Source organism: Brachyhypopomus gauderio, chromosome 2 (assembly GCF_052324685.1).
Source record: "Brachyhypopomus gauderio isolate BG-103 chromosome 2, BGAUD_0.2, whole genome shotgun sequence".
NCBI classification, from domain to species: Eukaryota; Metazoa; Chordata; class Actinopteri; order Gymnotiformes; family Hypopomidae; genus Brachyhypopomus; species Brachyhypopomus gauderio.
Window position 1 is genome coordinate 36,889,905 of NC_135212.1, and position 13,917 is coordinate 36,903,821.

At 44.4% G+C, this 13,917-nt stretch overlaps 2 protein-coding genes across 4 annotated transcripts; both read left to right on the top strand.

Moving 5' to 3' along the window:
- The first annotated feature begins 119 nt into the window (after nucleotides 1-119).
- On the top strand, nucleotides 120-1,134 carry pigbos1 (PIGB opposite strand 1). Of its 2 annotated transcripts, none has more exons than XM_076995307.1 (2): nucleotides 120-240; nucleotides 482-1,134. In XM_076995307.1, exon 2 carries the CDS (start codon nucleotides 537-539, stop codon nucleotides 744-746), a length of 210 nt encoding a protein of 69 aa, XP_076851422.1. In that variant the 5' UTR covers nucleotides 120-240; nucleotides 482-536; the 3' UTR covers nucleotides 747-1,134. The 2 variants fall into 2 exon arrangements, with proteins under 2 accessions (XP_076851422.1, XP_076851421.1); XM_076995306.1 differs by having other exon boundaries at nucleotides 144-255.
- On the top strand, nucleotides 185-13,570 carry rab27a (RAB27A, member RAS oncogene family). Of its 2 annotated transcripts, none has more exons than XM_076995301.1 (6): nucleotides 185-240; nucleotides 7,270-7,442; nucleotides 8,508-8,593; nucleotides 9,721-9,824; nucleotides 10,048-10,171; nucleotides 11,734-13,570. In XM_076995301.1, the coding sequence occupies exons 2-6, from the start codon at nucleotides 7,290-7,292 to the stop codon at nucleotides 11,933-11,935; spliced, it is 669 nt and encodes a 222-aa protein (XP_076851416.1). In that variant the 5' UTR covers nucleotides 185-240; nucleotides 7,270-7,289; the 3' UTR covers nucleotides 11,936-13,570. The 2 variants fall into 2 exon arrangements, with proteins under 2 accessions (XP_076851416.1, XP_076851415.1); XM_076995300.1 differs by lacking the exon at nucleotides 185-240 and adding an exon at nucleotides 1,248-1,460.
- Nucleotides 13,571-13,917: the final 347 nt, after the last annotated feature.

Below are 13,917 nucleotides of genomic sequence, written 5' to 3' on the forward strand. Positions count from 1 at the left end.
AAGTCTTCAGAAATAGATGCATTTATAAAATAAATGGTACATAAAGAATACATTTTACTAACCATTAATATTTTGACTATACATTTTAATCTAAAGTAACGTAGAATGGTAGACTGGGAATATAATGTGGCTACAATGTTTACACTATATTACGGGTGTCCGCTGTACGGCGCTGTCAGAGACGGGGAGAGTTCACCTTTGAGCGGATACAAGTTCAGTCTTTCTTCAGCTAGCCTGGAGGTAGGCCTGCATAAGGTAACGGTGAATGCAGACGTGCCAGATGTTAAAGTTTAAAGAGGCTGTGTTTGGTTTACTAGCTGGCTTGCTAAAAGTAGGATTTATACGACTTCATCGTCGCTCATAGTACCAGTAATGTGACAAAAGTCGTAACTAATTCTGGCATCCATGTTCCAGTTCTTACCCAGGAGAAACCCTTCTCCCTCATTCATGTAACCATCTAAATCTGCTCTCTTTTTTATAGCGCTTAGGTCAAAACTGAATTTTATTCTGTAAAGGACTAAAGCGATTCGTCAGCCATGTTTTCGAGGCGGATACCACTGCATCAGGTTGCATTTGCAACGCTGCTCGGAGTTGGCGGGGGCATTTATATCTACAAACCTGTGTTTGTGACTCCCAGAGAACGAACAAGCGACCCACCAGAGCGGGACATTCGTTCTGAAACTAAAGGACAGATTACCGACGAACAAGAGAGTATTAAACAAGCAACCAAGTCAAAAGAAGTCTGAGCATGAACTCTGGGGAGTGTGGGGTGGTGTCACTAGATCATTGGGTTGACCAAACGAGTATAAGTGCAGAATATATCTTCCACTTTGTCAAGCTCTGAATACACGGATTGACGGTTATCCAGCCAAAGTACACCCAGATACAGTCTGGTATAAACAGCACTAATTTTATATCCTGGGGACTTTTATTATAGCTTTTACAGAATTTCTCCAGAAGGTGGCGTAAGAAACTCCTTTACAAGTTGCTCTGAGAATGTAACGGGTGAAGACAACCCCCTTTTTCTGCTTAGTCTTGCCTTGTAATAGCGATATACACCATATTGTAATTCTGTAATGAGTTGTTTGTTTTGTTTGTGAAGTTAATAAAAACACGAAGAACAACGAAAGTACACGTAACGTGCATATTTCAGCGCTGTTCCCCGACACGCACGTCTCCGTGTACACTGCGCGGCTCCGTGCGCGGCTCCGCGTCCTGAGCGGCGGGAGGGGCTGCGGCGGCCAGCACGGGAAGTGTCTGCGTCAGTCCACAATCATAAAGACGTTTTCCGTTGCAGCGTTAAATGTAGAGACGCGAGAGACTGAGTAAATTTGATCAAGGAGAAAGTAGCTCGAAGTCACTATTTGTTATTTACATCCGAAGTGCAGCCAAATAGTTTTATTTTGGAGAACGCATTTCCGCCACAAACCTCGATTAAGTGAAGCTCAGGTAGCCGCCTGGTAAGTTAGTTAACTTGTTACAACTTGTTGGTTTACTTCACATCGTTCGTGTTGCAATCTCCTGCTGGATTGATGGGTTAGCGCAAACCAACACTTCTGTCCGCAACCGTTGGATCTAATCTACGCACATTTTATAGACATATTGGCTTACTTTACTAACGAGTGTTTTAAGATACATAGCTATATGGAGTAACTGCATGTTGCAAATTCTTAGTTCGGTTCATTTGTATTTGTCATATTTATGGACTCCAGTTCGTTTACAATGTTTCGCACAGTAAAATGTTACAGTAGGTTTTTCGTGTACAGGTGTGTTCTTGAGCACGGTCGTGTTTCATCATAAGACACGTGGCTTTCTCTCTGGTTTCCTCTTCTGGGCGCTCGCGTTGGGTACCAGGAGTTACGCGTGGTTCGGCTGGTGACATATGGAGTTCTGCATCTGGGTTTGTGATGTGGGCTCGCACGTGCCCCGGACCTGTTCTCTACAGTGTAGGCCCTCTGTCTCGCTCCTGGAAAATTAAGATGACACCATCACACAACCTAAGGAATTGTGTAATTCTGGGTGCGATGCAAAATTTTAACGATGGTCTTGTAGTTTAAATGTCTTCAGGTTGTTGATGGCTAAAATTTACAAATGTTATTTTTGATTGTAAAACATGCAATTTGCAGAGCATGGGCATCACTAATATCGCTGAACATTTCTGGTTAATATCGCTGATTATTGGAATAGGCGATCTGAAGACATGCCGACGTTTACTAGCGTCTGTGCTGTATTGTAAAGGGTAGCAGTGCCGCGTTTAAAACCTCCCGCATGTTTATGAGCCTAGCAGTAGAGAAGCCCTCGTGCGTCTGTTGACTACAGAGCCTTATTGTCTTCACGGCTCAGAGCTGCTGATTTTAATGATGGACAGTCACAGCTCTCAGTCCAGTCTGATCCTTGCTCAGCCCATTGTCGTTTTGAGTACTGGGAGATGTTTTAACACACCACGTAGGGCTTGCTCCTAGTGTGCATGTAATCAGAATGAACATTAAAGGAGCTCTGCTCCGTGTCTCGGCAGCTATACTGTACTTTGTCTACTTCTTGCTTTGGGCCACAGATGGAAAGGAGTTTGTTGATCTGCTGTGGCTGCAACCCAGGGTGCCCGGGTGGGTCAGCGTCGGCCGTCACATGATGTAGCTCCCAGAGCACATGAGGGCCAGCTGAGGGGTATTAGAGGAGAACACTTGGTGTGTCAGGGCCCAGGAGGAGTGGCTGCCAACACATTATCCACTCCTAAGCAAATTACAGCCCAGAAAATGCAGCTTCTACAGTTTTTCTTGAGTGTTTGTGAAAGCCACACCTTTCTTCTACTGGTCTAAGAACAGGCTCTTGCTATGATATAAATTAGGATTGAGCTCGGCGAACTGATCCAAGATCTGTGTGAAAGGACACCCAACAACTTTCAGTGGTTAGTTCTAACACATCAGCAGTTTATTAAAGAACATTGTGTAGTTTAGTCTGTCAGTCGACGGTCACCAGATGAAGAGATGCCCTTCCTTCACAATCCAAAAATTTACCATTTAATTCTATTTTTTATTTTTTACATTTTCAAACAGGACTCAGTATGCACATGTGTTTTATTAAGAAGGGAGTAACAGAACACTTAAGAATGACTCCTTAGTGCATGAAAGGCTCAGTAAGTACTGCTGAAGGCATGTTGCTTGTACACCAGTAATGAGATTCTTAACTGCTCTGTTGTTACATTAATCAGTGTGTTTCAACATCATCTAGAGTGGGTGGGGCTGTGCACCTCACCCAGAGTGGCAGGAAGTGCCACTGCATTTGTTAGGCTGTGTTAGAAATTCTGAAACCCTTAAATGGTGAGCACAATAAAAGTCAGAAGCAGTTGGGTTAGATAATAAAGTACAATGATTTATTTTAACAAAGCATGGATTAACCCAGAGATCTCAGTTACACACACACACAAGGTGTCCGTTGCAGAGAGCTAATTCCCCAATCCGAACTCTCATCTTTTATACTTTTAATCATCAATACACACGGTGTCCACGAGGTGAACATGAGATGATCAACCAAATGTGATTGTACAATACATGACATAATTAACACTGATTTGACAGATGCATATGATGCATGTCCCCTCCACGCTCAGCATCCTCGTGATGTCGTGACAGACTGGATGTCGCCGTAGTCCTTTCCAAGTGGAGATTAGGCGTCTCCAGCAAGGTCAGTTTAGGAACACCAGAGGAACATCAGATTAGGACTGAGCTGAGGCCGTCCAGGGAGCACACAAACACATCTGAGGCCTACTGAAGCTATGAGAATGGCTTCAGTGTCATGATTAACACACGTATATGTAAAAGATCTCTAACATCTATATCTAATGTGTTTAATATATACTAAGAAAGCCTGACCTAAATGGAAATCATCAAATTTCCACCACAAGACTTTCAGTGGTATCTGCATAAGGTCCGCCCACTGGTACTGCCTCCCCCAATACATGACCACTGGTCACTCCCCCCAGCCTCCTCCGTCTGTCTCCACCAGGAAGGTGTGATGACAGGGCCGTCCGGCTTTAGACATCGCCTTGCACCACACTGGCTGCCTGAGGCTCTAAAGGGAGATCATGAGTTGCTCTTGGTTGGGGAAAACAAACTTGGTGTGCTGTAGACTGCAGTGTTTGTAACCCAAGAAAAGTGTCCAGTGTTTGAACAAGAGAGTTTTAAAGCCCCTTTACCCACCTGTGCCTATAGCTCCACTGATGGGGCTGCTGGGTTAGACTTAAATATACTTTAAATCAAACCATTCTGTATGGGATCAAGCCACCATTAGCCCCACTGTCTCGTAGCGGCGCAGGGCATAACCAAAACACATGTCCAGGATGTCAGTTTGTGTGGCTTTGGCGGCTCCAGAGAGAGACGAGCACTTATGCATATGCACATATTGGCAAGGTCGCTGGGTCAACGGAGTCAAGAAATGTCTATGACTAACCCCTATATATAACTACACAAGTGCCAAGCTGACCAGCACTTCCGCTTTGCCTTTTATCAGCCTATCTGAACAACCAGCCTCATCAGTCTGGGGACTGGCTGTTTCAACAACGCCACTCTGAGCATGTGCGGTGGAGTCGCTGTGTGGCTTCCTCCATCTGAGTGAATGGTGATGTGAACACAGGAGCAGGGATACTGCAGCAGCATCCATGCCCTGCCACAGAAGAACATGAAAAATCAGTACTAGTAATCCACAGAAGATTACTCAGTACCTCTGATAAACACTGTGTGCAGTTTAACCGGCTCAACTGTAAACAAATAACCGAGAAGATAAGAGGGAGCTCTGTCAGAAGATTTGTGAAGCAGGAGTCAGAATATGCTTATGATAACACCTAAAGCCGAATGTTTAGACCTGTGTCCCCAACTCAGAATATGGGTATCGTAACACCTAAAGCCTAAAGTGTCCAGTGTCTCGTTGTACCAAATCAACAGCTTACAAACAAAGCTTTGCCTGTTTTTATTTTAGCATTTAGCACTTAGATCTGCATTTGATTTGTTCAAGAGATTCATTTAATTTGTGATGGTAATCGGCAGTAGCATTTCCTTCCCAGAGCAGAGATGTGGCAGGAAGCGATGTCCTCCCAGCCTTATCATGGCCTGCTACATGGTTTCTTACTCGGTCAGTCTTCGCAGACACCACAGATCACATGACTTGTTGCTTCTTGTTTGGTGAGGACCACTGCTGACAGCTGTGATGCTCTTGGTGAACTCCACACTCAGTCAGCCTTCCTTCCTTATCAGAACCCACATCACGAGAAGAGGTTTCTGGGTATCACTCTGCCAGTTTCACATCACCCTGAGCTGAATCCACTCACCACTGTCACGACCTCTGAGCAACCCCTTCTGCAACTGTCTCATCTATGTAGTGAATCGGGATCATGATTGTGCTCTTGCCAGCTCATGTTCACCGTTGGGGGCCATGCACAGCAGGCGAGACCGTGAACACAAAATCAGACTTGTCACAGCACCTGGTCCAGAGGTACCTGAACTGCAGCAACCACACTAGTCTGTAGTGGGATTACCAAGCCAAGTTCTGCCAGTAGACCGAGCAAACGTCCTGCTGATCAGGTCTTCCTCTCGGCACCAGAATGTGTCCTGGTGCCGGTCCATTGGACTAATTGCATTAAAAATGAAAATGTTTGATCTAAGATCAGTTCAGATTTCATTGTATGTAAATGGCTTTGAGAAGTCTGATATGACTGCTGTTTGTGCATGCGTGCGTGTGTAGATGTAACCCCAGCTTCTAAGCAGCTTATGGTCTAAAGCAGGTTTTAGCAGTGTTGGGCAGTTGTAATTCAGGGTTTGTGTGAGTTCCCATTCCTGTCATGGTCATATGACTATTCCTCATGGCTCCTGTGTCTGGGGATTGGACCACACACTCTGGGAGTTCTGCTGCCCGTCTGTTGACTCTCTCTGTGAGCGGGCGACGTGTTCCCGGCTGTTCCCGAGCTTTTCCAGGCAAGAGCATGAGGCCTTGATGTCAAATTGTAGTTGTAACTCCCAGTAAGTGTGTGATGGTAGTCCAGGTAACCGATATCACCTGTGTTTCATCTGCCTTTGCTGTTGATTCTCAAGCTGAACATTGACAGGCCTGCTCATGTCTTCAGCTCTCTGTGTGTGTTTATATGTCCTCACGCAGAGACATGACCCACCTAATACCAGTTCAAAACAAGTAGAGACATGACCCACCTAAAACCAGTTGAAAACAAGCAGACATGGCCCACCTAAAACCAGTTCAAAACATGCAGAGATGTTCTAGGGTGTACCCAGCCAGTGCTAAATACTTAGCTCTGCTGGTTGTAATTCAAAACCCGGGATTTGTGGACTGTGGAATTTTTTTCTAGGGTGGGGTTTGTTGATGAAGACTCATGTTGTCCGTTTGGGGTGGAGGTGTTGAAGTGGGGGGTTGTTGTTGGTGTTGGTGAAGTGGGTGTTGGTGTTGGCGGTGGTGTTGTGGTGGTGGTGTTTGTTACACCTCATTAACAAAGCCGTGTTGGTGTGCATTTGGATGGTGTGCTCATGTAAACACTTCCATTAAATGCTCTGCTAGTGCACAGCTCTGAAGTCCAAGCGCAGTATCACCGTGTCCAGAGGAGTTCCGTGCACCGTGAACCAGGCCAGGTGTACTGTGGGATTGGTAATCTCCTCATGCATCTCTGCTATGGCCATGCAGCGGAACAAAACGCACTGTCAAATGTCTGAAATGTTCTTTCTGTGCCAATTGAGCTGCTATGTTTCCTGTTGCCACAGTCTTTCATACACGTTTTGCCTTTTTGCATGTTTGCACCACAACCACAGTGAAGGAATTAGAACTGCATTCTGTGGAATTGCTTTGATCCAGTTGGTTCAGTGGCTGTTAGCTGGATATGTTGCTGCAGTTATCAGATAATAAAGCATTAGCCAATCAAGTCATTAAACTGTCCATCTCTGTATGAATTCATTTTATGACCTTGTGTTTGCAACATAAAGCATTATCCACATTAGACAGGCAGAACTGTTCTCACCATCCATCAGAACTTCACTGCAGTTCAGTAGGTTTTGAAGGTTTTGAAACAGTTTTGGTTTCCATAAAAACACAAACTTTCCATGTAGAGATAATAAGATCTTTTCCTTTAACATTCAGAAATGCTGCAGTGAGATTGTTTGTTTATTTATCTAGAGCAAATAACAAACTTGTACAATAAAGTTTAAAAAAGAGGTGTCATCATTACATGATAAATGTTGTGTGTGTGTGTGCGCGCGTGCGTGCGTGCGTGTTTCTTAGGTCAACAAGCAGCTCTCATTATGTCTGATGGGGACTATGATTACCTCATCAAGTTCCTGGCACTGGGGGACTCTGGTGTGGGGAAAACTAGCTTCTTGTACCAGTACACAGATGGCAAGTTCAACTCCAAGTTCATCACCACAGTGGGCATAGACTTCAGAGAAAAGCGTGTGGTGAGTGTTCAGTAACTCGGAATACCAGAGCAAGATTTTTACATTAAACCAAAAGTAAGGCGGTGGCCAGTCTACACTGTGTGCGTTCGTGTTCTTGGATGGCTTCGTTAGAACACCTCTGACAACACCACCCATAACACTGTAAAATCAGTTCCTCCGGGTACTTTCCAGAGCCTGCTGGAGTGGACATTTTGTTCCCGTCTGCCTCAGGCATGGAAGCTGGACTGTGAAATAACAGACAGTCACAGCAGCTTTGTTTAGTTCACCCAACATCCTCTCCGTTCACGCTTCAGCAGACCGCTGGAGTGTGAGAAACCCAGGAAGAGGTCCTGCAGCACGGTCCTGAGCTTTTAAAACAAAGAACCTGGAAATGCTTATAAAAGATGCAGAAGAATGGGCTGTAACTGACCCATGTACCACAGACTGCACTGTGCACCTATGAGCCCATGAGCATTCACCTATTTCAGTCTTCTTCGGGAGGTGTTTCAGTGAACCAACAAAGAAAAGCACAATAAAAAGATGAAGTGTTTGGACCCCTCCCATCAAACACCAGCAGCTCCTCTGAGAACAGAGTTCACTCCTACAGAGCAAACAGACTGTTCCTATAAAGCAAACCCAAACGGGACATTCAGAATCGGGTGCAGTTAGGCTTCCATTCACATCAGATAAACCCCTGAATCATAGCAACACACACATAATGGATCATTACTGGACAGTGGATCAACATTCTTTCACGTCCTGGTCAGATAACATTATCAGACCAGGAGACAAAGAATACAGTACGTTTGTGGAGTTAATTGAAGTAGTAGCATTGACTCCACTACAACCCATGAGAGATTTTGAACTTAATTAAAGGAGACTGATTTGACTAAAATGCTACTAACATGGCTAACACAAGTAAATGCTAATAATCGTTTAATTAGGGGATATGAGATAATGCTGACTGGTTGCTGTCAGGTTTGAGTAATTATTAACTGTGACACACTGCTGTTATACATGTAGACAGTTGCCTCAGTGCCACTGTCCTCACAGCTGACGTTGAAGTGACATTGATGTCTCCATCAGGTCTACAAGTCCAGCAGCTCTGATGGTGCAGCAGTCAGGGGGCAAAGGATTCACATTCAGCTGTGGGACACGGCAGGTCAGGAGAGGTAAGGAGACACACACACACACACACACGCACGCACACCTTGTGGGATTACATATGAGGCATATAATACCCACCTGGGAATGCCCGTTTCTGGAAGACTAGAATTGTGTAGTTCTAACCGTTCTGTACCACATCTGTCTTGAGTCTTTAAATAGTCATGGGAGTCTTGATTAGCTGAGGTTAACAGTAATGGGGATGATCGTAGAGAGCTTGTAGTGTGTGTGCACGCATGCATGAGCAACCTCGCCGTGCCGTGGCCCACCTCCTCCAACCCTGCCAAAGTCCTGAAACAAACACGCCTTGTGTTTATATGGAAGTTTGTGTTTGTTTTTTTAATGTGCAGTTCGCTTAGCTTGAGTTCACCCCAGTATGTTCGTCATGTGCGTGAGATGAAAACACCGCCAAGCTTCCCAGTCAGGACAACATAATTTCAATAAACAATTTGTGTCAAGTTTGCTCTCAAAATGGCAGGGAAAGAACTGCACAGCACATATGAAGATGAACAGAGAACATTTTTTAACAGAGTAGGCAGCCCTAACCCGGGACCTGGGGATACAAGTAGGTCCCTGCCTCAAGGGCACCTCAGTCATGGCTTCAGGCCTGGGAATCGAACCCTGGTTCCCTAACCACCAGGGAGAGGGAGAGGGGTTCAAGCGTACCCATGTGTATGACGTGGCTGTAACACAGAAAAATAAATGGCTCTTGGTCTCTGATGTGTTGGCCGCCCCTGCTCTAGATTGTAGTGTAGTGTAGGAGTGGTTGGATGGTCATGTGGGGGATGCAGGATCTGGTGTTCCTCCAAGGGGGGCAACAAATGGTGTTTTACCTCAAGAGATTCCTACAGTAATGGGATAAAACTGACCATTTGTATTTTGGTTATATCTGTGTGTTAGTGTGGCATGTTTAATCTTGTTTCACAGTTTGTTGTGTACTGGGAAAGGTTATGCTAACAGGGTAAGAGAAGAGTTCATCACTCACTGAGAAGGTTTTTAGACTTCAGGCCTGTGTGGAAATGCACTCTGTATGCAAATGTGCTCTGTTGTCTTTACTAGCAGCCTGATTCCCATTGGTTAAACTGGTTTTTGTGACTGCTGTCCCTTTGAGATGCTGCTCTCCATGTCGTTGCAGGTTCAGGAGTTTGACGACGGCGTTCTTCAGAGATGCTATGGGCTTCCTGTTGCTCTTCGATTTGACTAATGAGCAGAGCTTTCTCAACGTTAGGAACTGGATGAGTGCGTTTGCCAGACCTCCACCCACAGTCTCACTCCATTAGACAGGCACCAGCTTTTTTGTACTGTATAATATAGTTTGATACATTTGAAGAATGTAATTTGGTCAGTACAGTTGATATGTTGAACTGAACGGCTTTATCGGGATACGTAGTGTAGACTGGCACAGTACCTGTGAGTACCCTTGAGGTCGTCTGAACGTGGTTCCTTTGCTGCGTTTGTGCAGGCCAACTACAGATGCACGCATACTGCGAGAACCCTGACATTGTGCTGTGCGGGAACAAGTGTGATCTGGAGGACCAAAGAGCTGTGAGCGAGGAGGAGGCTCGAGAGCTAGCCACGAAATATGGGTAAGGCTGCCGCCATGCCATGTCAGCGGTGAGCACTACGGAGTGTGAAATTTACATTTGCATGGTTCCATTGGATTTACGGACTAATTCACTGGTATTAGTTATTCAGCAGTACGTTATAAAGTCTAAACGAAAGCTAGATAGTGACTCCAGCCAGACAAACATAACCAGAGTACAGGAGTGTTACTACTACAGTTCTACCGCTGCTAGCATGCTAGCACCATCACCCTCTGGTTGCTTTGGAGACGAGATGCCTGGCTGGGTAGTTTGTTCAGAGGGCAGAAGTCATAGTGTGTTTGTTCAAGCCACAGCCTGCTCATTTTATGAAAATTTAAAATGCCAAGAGGGCGGCCTGACTGCACAATAAATATTTGCCAAGTTAACGCGAGGTGTCTTCCTCTCAGCTATGCACTCCACAGATGGAAGACTGGATTCCGTAATCCTGTCAGAATTCCACATTTGGTCCATGTAACTTTCCAGGGATTGTCTTGTGTTTCTAAAAAAACAGTGCATGTTTTAAGGGGCGTTTTAACTTGAAACACTTACTTAGAGAGGCTAATGTGAAGATGTTTCCAGGCACCTGGAAATAAAATTTTGTATTTTCTAAATGACTTTACCAGCCACTGCTGAAAAATAACACATTAGCATGAAAACATACGTAGCACAGGCGGTGATTGATTGATTGATAGATACTTTATTACTCGTGAACTCGTGAATGCCTATGAACATGTTTGCTTTATAGCTGGCTGGTGTGGTAGACGTACTTGTTGTGTTGTTGAAACACTCTGAAAACAAAGATGCCTGTATGAAGTAATGAGCTCACTATCATCCATCTACACATGTAATATTTACATATTCATATCTCGGCTAAGAGTAGTATTTGCATATTCATATAGGGGATTTGTTTTCATTTTGCTATGTGGTTTTAAAAAAGTGTCTTGAGATCTCAAAACAGTTGTTTTTGTAATCGTTAGCATCATCAAAGTGGTCTCTTCCTCCGTGTACTTGCCTCTCACTGGAGTTTTGTCATAATTTGTTAACTGCTGCCAGGATGTGACTCATAAGTATTACTAACCATACTAACTGTTGACCTTATTGACATTCGCTGTTTGCTTTGCGAGGAGCAAGTGCCCCACCTCTCTCTCTCTCTCTCTCCCTCTCCCTCTCCCTCTCCCTCTTCACCTTATATAATGACTTAAGAAATATGTTTTTTTTTTTTTTTTATGAGTAAGGTGTATGTGGCATGTGGGCAGTCATGGCCTGGTGGTTAGGGAACTGGTCTTGTGACCGGAAGGTCCCGGGTTTGAGTCCCAGACCTGAGGCCATGACTGAGGTTCCCCTGAGCAAGGCCCTTAACCCTCAATTGCTCACTTGTATAAAAATGAGATAAAAATGTAAGTCACTCTGGATAAGGGCGTCTGCCAAATGCCGTAAATGTAAATGAGTATGAGTGAGGCGTTGAGAGACACTGACGCCACACCATTGTTCTGTCATCTCTTCTCCTTTCTGACACACATGCGGGAGTCCTGTCTACCACCTAACACTCTCGTCCCATCTCCCAGGGTCCCGTACTTCGAGACCAGTGCGGCCAACGGTGAGAACGTGGGTAGTGCGGTGGAGGTTCTGCTGGATTTGATCATGAAGCGGATGGAGAGGTGTGTGGACCGCGCCTGGATACCTGATGGCACCTTGCGCTCCAACGGCCACAGTGGGAGCGAAATGGTTGAACCACCGACGCAGGACAAGAGCAAGTGCGCCTGCTAGTGGCCACCCACTGCCACTGCAACCTGTCAATTTATTAGTGACCCTCTCGATACAATCACCACTCTCTATGCTTAGACAGCACATAGGAGAAGAGCAGGGCCTGTGAATAATGTCTTAAAGAAATGACTCAAAACCACTGTAACTGGGCCCAATTTTCAAAATGAATTTAAGCGTTAGGATTTGTCATTGTACAAGAGATAATGTTCAGAGTGCCACTATTGTCTTAAAATGATCCTCAACGCTGTGCTGTGGTGGCTTTGGACAAGTCACCCTCCCTGTTTACCGACAGATGTGTTATTGGACCAACTCACTCAGGTTCTTGTTTCTTGAAGCTGTAACCATGTGCCAAAAGTTAATGCATGCCACTGCATAAACAACAATGTTCCTGGCAGCGTTGGAGGGGTTTCACGTGCTAATGACGTCTGTGTCTCAGCCTCTGTATGGTTTGGAGTGTAAGAGTGTCTGTATATGTTCAACAGCATCACGTACTCTAATAAATGACCAGGTGAGCAGTTGCAGGTGGGGGTGGGGGGGTGGGGGTGTAATGGGAGGAGCAGTAGTGCTTATTACAAACACGGAGGCCATGTTTCTGGGAGAAGTTCTTTCTAGTTTTGGACTATGTCTGGGGAGATCCTGAACTGAAAATTACTTCAGAGGTAGAACTCTGCACAATGCTTTCCTGGAAATCTAGCATTAAGTGTGTTTTAAATATGGAGACTGGTTAGGAGTCTTCATTTCTCTTTGTAGTCATTTTAGTGCCTTTCATGTGCAATTTAGAGTTTCTGTCTTGCACTCACAGTGTCCACTGAGGCCATCACAGACCAGCTGGAAGCATTCGGAAATTTTTCCTGTGTATTCCTGGGGATTTCCTCTGTGGGCAACATGCTACAGTGCTTTTCAACTGCTGTGATGGACATATTTCGACTAGTCACTTTTAAAACCTTATTGTACTAATCTATTCTAGGGTCGTAGCACACTGAATCGTTACATTACATTTCTAGGTGATTTGTTGTATGCTAAATGGGCAGTGATGTATTGGTAAACTGGTCTGTTAACTCTAACCAGTGTTCTTAGCTTGACTTTCTGCACCAGCACTTCAGTTTAGTCTCCTGGTCCTAGCCTAGTTCAGCCAGTGTGGATACAGAGAGAGGTTTGACCCAGGCGGTGAGTGTCTCTGGAGTGAAGACTGCTCGCTATACCCAGTTCAGCGGTAATGAATCAAGTTTCTACACATTTCAGTTGAGGTGTATTGGACAAATTTACCCACAAATCTTCATTTTGTCGCTCAAAGTTTATTTTCAGTGTCATTATGACCTAGATTATTTGATTTAAATCATTGAGTCTTGTTTTGAGCTCTTATTGTATGAATGTAAAATTGTAAGAATAGACTGTCCTCTATACTGTAAAATGCCTTCTGGATTTGTGGTAAAGGGGCAGGTGAGTGTGTTGAGGAATGATTTCTGCAGTAAAGACTGCTGGGTGGTATACTCACAGCACGGACACAAACATACCTCAAGAGTCTCCTATCGCCATCATTAACACTGCATCCACGCCAAACACTCTATGCCAAATATGGATCCACAATCTATGTTTCAGAAAGTAAATATATTTCATTATTTATTAAAATGGCTTCACAAAAAATGTATTGTGTGTGGCTCTTTCTCAAAACATTTTTCAATGTTATTCTGTTCTTGAAAATGAAATGCACCTTCAACTTCTAGCCTCATGAGGGCGACGTCCTCCTGGGAAGAGTAGTGTTTGCTGTAGGAGAGAAAGGCAAATGGCACATTCCATTATGTGACAAAATAAGTATTTGAACATTGTCTGAATATATGAAAGTACAGCCATGAATATGCTAACGATAAAAAAAAAAAACAACATAGGAAATATGGAAATGTATAAAAGGGAACATACTGAGTGCTGTGACATTCTTCAGCACTAAACACTGACATAATATTGATATATGCAATAGATATTAATCA

Bases quoted from the DNA above. Each gene is read 5' to 3' on its own strand.
- pigbos1 (XM_076995307.1), top strand. From the start codon at position 537: ATGTTTTCGAGGCGGATACCACTGCATCAGGTTGCATTTGCAACGCTG.
- rab27a (XM_076995301.1), top strand. From the start codon at position 7,290: ATGTCTGATGGGGACTATGATTACCTCATCAAGTTCCTGGCACTGGGG. The intron at 8,594-9,720 runs GTAAGGAGACAC...ATGTCGTTGCAG, and splicing joins GACACGGCAGGTCAGGAGAG to GTTCAGGAGTTTGACGACGG. The intron at 9,825-10,047 runs GTGCGTTTGCCA...GCGTTTGTGCAG, and splicing joins CAACGTTAGGAACTGGATGA to GCCAACTACAGATGCACGCA.